Raw genomic sequence first — 9,531 nt, 5'->3', positions numbered from 1 at the left:
CTTGGTACTCAAGCAGAACAGCGAAGCAGTGCATTATGGGAATAGTAGTTTGTTGATCCTTTTTAGTTTCCCAATATTGTAATTATGTTGTTCAGCTTAGTATGTGTTTTGCAATGTACGTATATTTGTTTTATTATTACTCAAATGTACAGTAGCTACAAGACAGGGAACAGCACAAAAAAAAACATCTTAAGGCACATCCAAAAAGGTAAACACACAAAGACCAACAAATCCAAAAAGCAAGAGTAGCCTACATTAAAATAATAAAAAATGTAGATAGAGGCACATAAACTTAGAGACTTTCTATTTGGTTTCTTAAAATAATTTGAGCTCCTATAAATTATCTAACAAAAACACAAAATTAAATTAAATGATGTCTTGCATTTTTTATTTGCATTTATGAATAGACTGAAATTTACCCAACAGTTAAGTGTTCTTATTATATTATAGGCGTGGCGCCTATATTTCATACAATAAATATTTCCTGATCACTTGACTGACCCAGTCCTTTGCGGCAATTTAAAGTGAAAGTACAATAATGAAACTGAAAGTAACAGCGGGTCTGGCGACATCTTATGAACATGTACCTCCGTCAGCATAAATATTTACTTCACGGTAGTTTATATTAGACATGCTTGTTTTGTATAACATTGTTTATTTGAAGATGTACCTGCGTAACTTTCTTTTAATGTCAGCGCTGCTGCTGATCGCTGATGGTAAGTGTTATTTATAACGAGGGAGTTTAACACGCCTTACTGCTCTCTCTCTCTCTCTCTCCCTCTTTCTCTCCCTCTTTCTCTCTCAAAATTTCAATTTAAGTGTGCTTTATTGGCATGACAAAATGTACATTCGTATTGTCAAAGCATCTGCAGCAAAAATGGTGCTGTCCTGTTGGTTTATTTACAGACTTGATAGCCTATAAGGGCTATTTCATATGTAGGCCTATTTCATATGTAGGCCTATACAGAGCTTACGAAATGACTACTGGTCCCTTAATATTTAATATAGACAAAAAGTGTCTAGATGAAAACATTACTAATTAAATATATTAAGCCATAGCTTATTGCTAATGTAGACAAATGTAACAAAATTTGACAATTATTTCCATAAGCGATTGTCCAATCAGAAGCGAGTTAATTCAAAGTTATATATCAAAATAATAATAAAATAATCAGTTATAACTGTATATTCATGTTGGGATAGAGCATTGTGCTAGGAAAGCAAAAGTTGTGGGTTAGATGGTTGACCTAGAAAGCACCCATACATAGGCTACTGATAAAAGACGTGAGCAAGTCCATGGAAATGTCAATCCTGTATGTATGTTTTCTCCATACTGATAGCACAGATGTCAACATTTGATAGTTTAAATACTCATATGAGGTCTCTCTTAAAGTTTTTAAAGCATGATTGTTTGTAGTCAGGTTAGGTGCAGCTTTCATATTGTCACCTCCATGATGGTACATATTCCTCATAAATGATCAGGGTGAAAATTTAAGTATAATAAATAACTATTTTGTTTAATGAAGAGCCATGCCGTCTCGATTTGTTGGATATTATTGCTTCCGATTTGTGCATTTTTAGTAACAAATACAGTTTCTAAGAGTTTATGTCAGCTATGCCGTAATTGCTCACGTATGGCCTAAATGCCCTGCAAGTTGTTTTGGATAAAAAGTGTCTGCCAAACCTGTAAATGTAAAAGCATTTCACATGTTGTGAATTTTAAGACCACTCGGTCAGCTCACCTTAGGACATTATATCATCGACAAATATTAAGTTGTATTGGATTTAAAAAAAATTGTTGCTAACATAAAAATATATATTTTCCACAAACGTACCCAAGAGGATGCAAACAAGATGAGCAGCAAGATAAGTCAAAGTATTTCTATCAGGAAAATAATTTGTACACATTTAAACCTGATATGAAGACATTATTTATTATAGACACCTTCCAATCATGCAACAGAATCAACAGATTTCAGATCAGCTGAACTCCAGTAATGTAGGATCATGACAAACATTTTCATTTAGTAACTTAGATCTTAAAGGAATAGTGCACTTTAAAATTAAAATTTTATAATAATAATAGTTCACTCATCTACATGTCATTGTGTCCGTGCGTTTATTTCTTCTGTTCAAAAACAAATTGAGGCTTTTGAGGAAAGCTTTCCAGGGTTCTTCTCTATATAATGGACTTGAGGGGGGGCTGTTCAAAAGGCTCTACACATAGTGATGTTAGCTGTTACACCAAAGCTCCGATGCGTTTGTCAAAAAAATGAAGCGATTATCAGCGAAGCTTTGTATTGATGCCTGATTCGTTCTTTCAAAATCATGTGACCAATGACGTCCGAAGCTTCGTTTCACACACACCCAGGTGACTGTTTTGTACTCTGATTTAGGGGTGTTCGATTCCGGGGCCGTTTCTCAATTCCAAGAATGCAAAGAACGGACTTGTGTTCTTGTGGAGACCGGTCTTGCGAGGCAGCCTCGGAAGAACGAACTTGGTTGGACGTGCCGCAGTGATTTCTGGGACCTCAAGCGGGTTTCGTACACGCGCAAGGCTGCATTCGATGCATCCTTGATATCCAGAACACATTCGGGTACTTTCATGCGTTCTCTGGCCATTTCTCAATATGCGTTCTTGTCTGTACTTGTGTTCTTGTGGACTTGTGAAACGTCATCAGTAGCAGCCCAAGTACTGTTCCATCCAATTCAAAGTTAACATCTAGACAAGAGCGGATAAAATCCCTGCATGTGTCCTTGATCCGCCCCTTTTATCGAGGATGCATTGGGAGGTGACCTGTGTGGACTTACGACGCTATATTTCCCCTCAGGCATTGCGCAGCAACTGCAGTGGAGCAGTAAAACAGCTTAATGTTCATAATGTTAGTTATTTTGTCACAAAATGTAGTTTTAAGAGTTGTTTAGGCGAGAATGTATGTGTTTGAAGTTCAAATCTGCAGTTGGTTAATAAAGATTGCGTCTATTTTCAAATTTGCTGGGAGGATTCGGATATGTGAGCTCCAGGCAATCACCGGGCACTCAGCGCTCATGTACCCGCCCAACGCAGCCTCACCTCGGCAAGTGTTTCTGAATCTCATGGCTGGCTCTGATGTCTTTGTAGCGGTTAAACATGATATTTAAAGGGGTCATATGGCGCGAATACATGTTTTTCTGTGTCTTTGGTGTGTTATAAGTTGCCCATGCATGTATAAGACACGTAAAATTGCAAAAATTAAAGTGTCGGAACAAAAGATGCATTCTATCTAAAAGCGAATGCTCACCCAGACCTGCCTGAAACGCCTCGTGTAACCACACCCCGGCGAATGTACGTCACTTCGTAACATGACTTGACTAAGACCGTCCAAATCTAAACGCAAGTAAGGTGGGCGTACTTGTAAATCTCATTGTATCGTCACTGTCGCAGCCATGTCGCGGAGATGCTGTGTGTTTCGTTGCGAAAAGAAAGACTCTTTGTTTGCCCTGCCAAAACATGAGACAACTAAAAACGAATGCTTGTTTCTATCTCAAACAAACTTTGTATGATTTATATGGTTGTTTGTTTATAGTCTTTATAGCCTCGTATATAAAAGGTAAAACAGTTAGCTATAGTTTTTAACTATTTAACATCATATTTTTTTAATAAAACCTTACCAATCCTTTACATCCTGCTCAAGTCGCGCTGGCAAAGTTGATGTATCGGCTTGATCATCTTCATTTTCCGTATCAGATTCGGGCTCGAATTGATATAAGGAAGTACCGATGACATTGTATCACCTGTCAGTACAATAAGCCCTTTTCACAATGACGTCACTTAACTTCCGCCTTTTCGCAAAGCAGTGTATCATAACATCCGTCTTGCAACAAACAAGAAGAAGAACTTCCGTTTTGCCGTCGCGCTGGAATTTAACAACAGTTAAAAAAAACTGACAGAACACGTATTCAAGTTCTTGTCCTAGCACCTTCGCTAACACAAAAAGAAAACAAAACACTTACCTTCATAATCAAACAGGTACTGTTCAATGAAGAATTTGTATCCTTTCTCTAGCGTTGATCTTGTCGTTAGCGAAAATTTGTCTGCAAGACGTTTGTGACAAGCAGAGCGGGACGAGGGCCGTGAGGGAACTGCGCGAGGCCGGTGACGCAAGTGATAATGAGCGTCAGCTGCGCATTGCACCGGTCTGCATTTCAAGAATGCAAAGAACAGACTTGTGTCCCTGCCATATCGGAATTGGCAAGTTCAGACTTGGGAGCTTGAACTTGTGAGGACGGGAGGACGCATACAGGTTATATTAGAAATGGAACCGTAGAGTACTTGATGCGTCACTCAGTCAAATACATGCAATCCTATTTCACTTAATAGCCTTTTTTTAATGTAGCTTCAGGTTTAAATGAAGTTGAATGAAATAATATGACAAAACACAACAGTGCTTCCTGTCGTTTTTATTTTAAAAATATTAATATGTGATTCTGGCAACACGGCTGCTCTGATTTTGTTGAAATATGATGTAAACCACAATGCTTTATTTTAAAGTGAAAAAAGTTTGTACAATACGGAATATAACAAGCAAATAATTTATTCAAAAGTAACGTTACTCCAGTAGGAAGCGCTCAGGTACAACATTAAATAAAAAATAAAATAGTGAAACTTAACTTCGCCATCAATCAAAACGATTGGCCCAGGAGCAAATAAGAGATTTATAAGACCGAAGATTGCCTGTTAGATAGACCTAAAATTATTTAAAAGGGTCAAATGACACGGCTAAAATGAATATTATCGTTTGTTTTAGATGTAATGCGATGTGTATACATGATTTAAGGTTCAAAAACGCTGTATTTTCCACATACCGTGCATGTTTGTATCTCCTCTTTGCTCCGCCTTTCTGAAACGCGCAGATTTTTTACAAAGCTCATTGCTCTGAAAAGCGAGGTGTGCTATGATTGGCCAGTTCACCAGTGCGTAGTGATTGGTCGAATACTGCAAGGGTTGACGGAAGTGTTACGCCTATTACCATATTCGGAACATCATAGTAGAATTAGCATGTCCCAAATCGTAGTATGTTTAAAATAATATCCCAAAGATTCCCGGATGGTCTAGTACTTCCGGTAGAAATTGGAAGTGCAGAATGATGCACACTCTGACAGCTGATATTACCCACAACTCACCACGAGTAGGCGGAGTTTAGTCGCGCTCCACTGCATTAATAAATTATATAACTGATGCGTCGCTAAATTAACAAATGTAAGTATACAGTAAACATTACATATGAAATAATGAATGAATAAATACCTTAATGGAAAGAAGAGCTGTATTTTGATGTGTGTGACAGTTATTGGCCACAATGTTGTCTAGGCAACAACGGCCACTTCCGCTTCCTGTTAGTATGTCCAGTTTGTGCAATCTCTTTTGCCATGCTCTCAAAAGTACCTACTATTCCAACACAAAAACAGTACCTACTATTATGGCCTGTCCACACCGGGACGATAATCGCGCTCATTTATTGTTGACTTTTAACGCCTCGTGACTAAACAAAGGGTGTCAATGTGAGTGTGCGCACCGATGCGCAAATGGCAGGCGTAAAAGCGTCAAGGCTCGTTTTTTTTTGACGCGCCGTGTTACAAACTGGCCGGCCAATGAGATTGGCGCTTTTGTTCACGTGCCTGGAGCTGCTGAAGTTACAGTAAAACACGACTTGGTGGCGCTCAAGCGCTAAAAGGTCTTGCCCGAGCACACAGGTTTTGACTAGAAGGATAAAGCTACCTCCACTGGGATGCGCACTTCAATACCGCATCATTTTTGTCAAGCAGTTGATTAATATTTTTGTATTATTGCAAGGTTAGGTTTAGGGTTGGGGTAGGTGTAGGCGTTAGCTAATGTAATTTATTGTTATTATATGGCGAGATTTTGCACCACTTCCGGACGTAGCTGTATCCCTATATTCTTCTTCTTTGTGGCAAGCGAGTGTCAGAAGCATAAAGGTGCGCAGCGCCACCTTGTGTACCGGGGTATTTCTGTTTTTCATTAAGCGCTATCCATGTCAGGGAGTGAATTTGCACGTTCACTCGGCTCATCGCCAGGGAAAATCGTTTGGGTATGAACGTTGAAAAGCGTCTCGAAAAACGCTTGCAATAAGCGCGTGTGATTATCGTCGCGGTGTGTACGAGCTCTTAGGCATAGTATAAGTAGGCGAATTGGAACGCAGGGCTTGTGTTCTTGAGTATTGGAACCTGACTTTGGCAGTTATTTATGACGTAGAGCGAGAACGTGAGGACACAAGACCGCTGAAGAACGCATATTGAGAAACGGCCCAGAGTCGACTCCGATTCCCTCCATTTACTGTCATTCAAAACAGGTTCAAGGGGCCGGTTGCACCAGCTGTTCTTAAGTTACAACTTAGCCTAGTTTTTACTTAAATGGGCACTAAGTTACAACTTACGCACTACTAAATATTTTTGAGTTGCACCATTCAACTTAGTTGAAGCGTAACGTTACGTATAAACTAAATATTTACGGAAGCCTCCTATCAGGAGTAACTGTAGGAATAAAATGGCAGACTCACTGAACTAACTGAAAAAGCTCGTTTCACTCGACATTACACATATGATAATGCTGACATTTACAGTCACTTACCTTTTAAAATGGAGAACGTTATGTGATGACATTACATTATTAGCGGCTCTAACAAGAACACGTCCTAGCGCCTCCGTGTGTGTATCTGCCTGTGTAGTGCACGTCAAAATAAAATCATCTTCTTTTTATTTCTTTGGTGGTTGTCAGTAAAATGAAATCACCCATTTTACATGTCATTTATTATGATTTTATTGGGCTGTATTGTTTTAATTGCATTTGTTTATTAATCTTGTTTAATTTTAAATATCTAGGCTAATAAAATACCTATAATGTTATCCATGATTAGGTAGTATTCTATTCTATTTATTAGGGGGGGTGACGAGACACTTATCCCACGAGACGAGACGAGACATGAGACTGAGTTCACGAGAACGAGATGAGACAAGATTTTTAGACTTTTTTAAAGAAATCCTCAATTATGAAATATATAGGGGAAAAAGTATTTTATTCACCTTGAAAGCAAAACATGTAGGCATTATAAAATCATTTTGTACTTTATGAAACAAATTAAAGTTCTATTTTAATGAATTATATTATGCAATAATAAACAATATGTAAACACTGCAAAATGTTTTGTCACAAACTCAACTGACAGGCAGTAATTGCACAAAAATGATGCTTTGTTTTCTTAACAGGTGCAGCTTTTAGTAAAGAGCTGTGGTTGTTTTCTCTATATGCTTTTTGCATAGTGCTCGAGTTAGCAGAGATGGTGATCATATCACACTGTCACTCCTCCTTCCTCCACTGACTGAACCCTCATAGCCCACAGAGAAACAGTTAAAACTACATAAACACATCATGTCTTATGCTAAAATTGCACATATGTTAGAGACAGTTGACCGTTTTTATTTATCCATTGTATTTAAAGGTGTCATGAACTGGCCTTTTTTATTATTTTATACAGTTGTCTGAGGTCTACTTATGACGTTCACATGGTTTTTACATTCAAAAACATCAAAATCAATAAGTAATAGGCTATTTTCTACCCTGGTTTTGAGGCCGGCTCAAGAAACGCTCGGTTTTTATGGGCAGGCCGCATTGAAGACTTGGAAGTAAACGGCCACTGCTATGATTGGATAACAGTTCCAAAAGACAGCAGTGTGCCCTGTGATGTACATTTCTGTGTGTCTGTTTGACAAGCTACATGCTTAGTTGGAGCCTTCTGTAAACTTTGTTAGACACGTAGGTTACACATAATCAGGACATATAAAGCGATCTCTAACAAAGCAATAATGACGCATCGTACATATATTTTTACTCACACAAGTAAATATTGTCGGATTCAATATTGACGGCACAGCATTGCTTTTTAATCTCAGTCTCTGTGCAAATTGACATGTGCCTTGTTTACAAAGGAATCCACGGTGAAATGAAGCGAACAAACGCTCAATGTTTTACCCACTTGAGCTGGAACGTCTTTAAAAATAAACTTCAACTACGCATTCCTAATATCAGAATCCGAAGGAAGCAACTGTGTTCTTCCACAACCAGGCGCTGCACAATTTGTTGCATGTTTGTTGTTTGGTCGCTCTAAATAAAAATAACAGTGAAAGAAGTCCTCACTTTTACACAGATGACACGGGGCTAGCCACTCTCGAGAGCCCTTCGCTAAAGTGACAGGGTTGCCAGATCTTCACAAAAAAAGCAAATAAGACGTTTGCCATACGTCTAGCGCGTGTTTACATAGAGAAACGGTGGGAAAGTAGCGCTGCGGGATGGAAAATCACGTTGTCTATATGAATGGCTGGTCACTGTAGCTCACACATCGCACATATTTTGTGCAGTTATTAGCGTGTTCTGCAGTAATGAAATAGGTCGGACCACAACAAAATGTGCACTCACAAATGCTCCCAAATATATTTTGAGGTTGCACAGGTTAAATTTAGGGAGCATATGCACTGCATCATGCCAATTGTGTGAGGATATTGTGTTCTCACGAGACAAATCGGATCTCGCGAGATCTCGTGCTACTACTATTTATTAAAAACGTATTTTTACCGTTATTATGTGAGGTAAAATAAGTTTAAATCAAGAACGTTTTGAAATTCACATTTTCACTAACAAATTTAAAGGCTGCTATTGGACTGTTGAAGAGAGAGTTTTCTTTCCTGCCAGGGACACCCCTTTCTGATCCTCTATGGAACCAATGTGATATGTTGGTTTTCCAAGCGCGCAGACAGTGGCGTAACATAGTGATGACGGGCCCCAGTGCATGCTATTACGACAGGTCTCCTGGGCTTCAAGGTTATGAAGCACATGCAAACACACAGCGCTCTTCTATTGAAGGGAACCCATATATGAACGAATGAATGAATGAGGCATTTACAGTATATAGCGCTTTATTGTGTATTGCTGTACACCCAAAGTGCTTCACAATGATATGAGGTACTGTCATGCATAAGGCGTGGGAAATGTCCTATTGGGCAATTCAACTGTGCTGAAATAGTGGGATTATAACACCTAGTCCTATTAAGTTAACCTATTAAGGAAATACAAACATCACGGTTCATTACGTAAGGTCTTCATACACCTCTGAAGACATAGTTTTGTATATTATATTGCATTTCTGTCAATAGATCCTGCTAAAAATCCCACACTGGACCTTTAAATGCGAGTCTGTTCGCATTATAACGGCACAAGCTATTGTTTGGATACACATTGAAATAGTGTTTGTGAAAGCATTAAGCGTTTCATCCAGCTTCAAAAAAAAAGCAACAGCTACTATCCATTTAAGTAATCCATTAAAGTAAGTTATGTTGTTAGGCTGTTATTATAGCATATATTTTGACAATGATGGCTTTTTCGCAACACCACAATAAGAACACAAAGTAGGCTACAGTACGTCCTCTCTCCTTTAAAAAAAGTCTTAAACTTAGTCAGCTTATATATGCGCTTATATACAG

The 9,531-nt window shown here is 38.6% G+C and overlaps 1 protein-coding gene across 1 annotated transcript in view; it reads left to right on the top strand.

The window, feature by feature from the left end:
• The first annotated feature begins 528 nt into the window (after positions 1-528).
• LOC130561320 (butyrophilin-like protein 2) overlaps positions 529-9,531 on the top strand; it is a 48,209-nt gene continuing 39,206 nt past the window's right edge. Inside the window, exon 1 of the mRNA XM_057345552.1 lies at positions 529-716. Within this exon, the coding sequence (XP_057201535.1) occupies positions 632-716 (85 nt within the window). The 5' untranslated portion in view covers positions 529-631. The remainder of the gene's footprint in view (positions 717-9,531) is intronic.

This window comes from Triplophysa rosa, linkage group LG11 (assembly GCF_024868665.1).
Source record: "Triplophysa rosa linkage group LG11, Trosa_1v2, whole genome shotgun sequence".
Lineage (NCBI taxonomy): Eukaryota > Metazoa > Chordata > Actinopteri > Cypriniformes > Nemacheilidae > Triplophysa > Triplophysa rosa.
The sequence above is the reverse complement of the archived record's forward strand: the minus strand, read 5'-3'. Positions and strand labels throughout refer to the sequence as shown.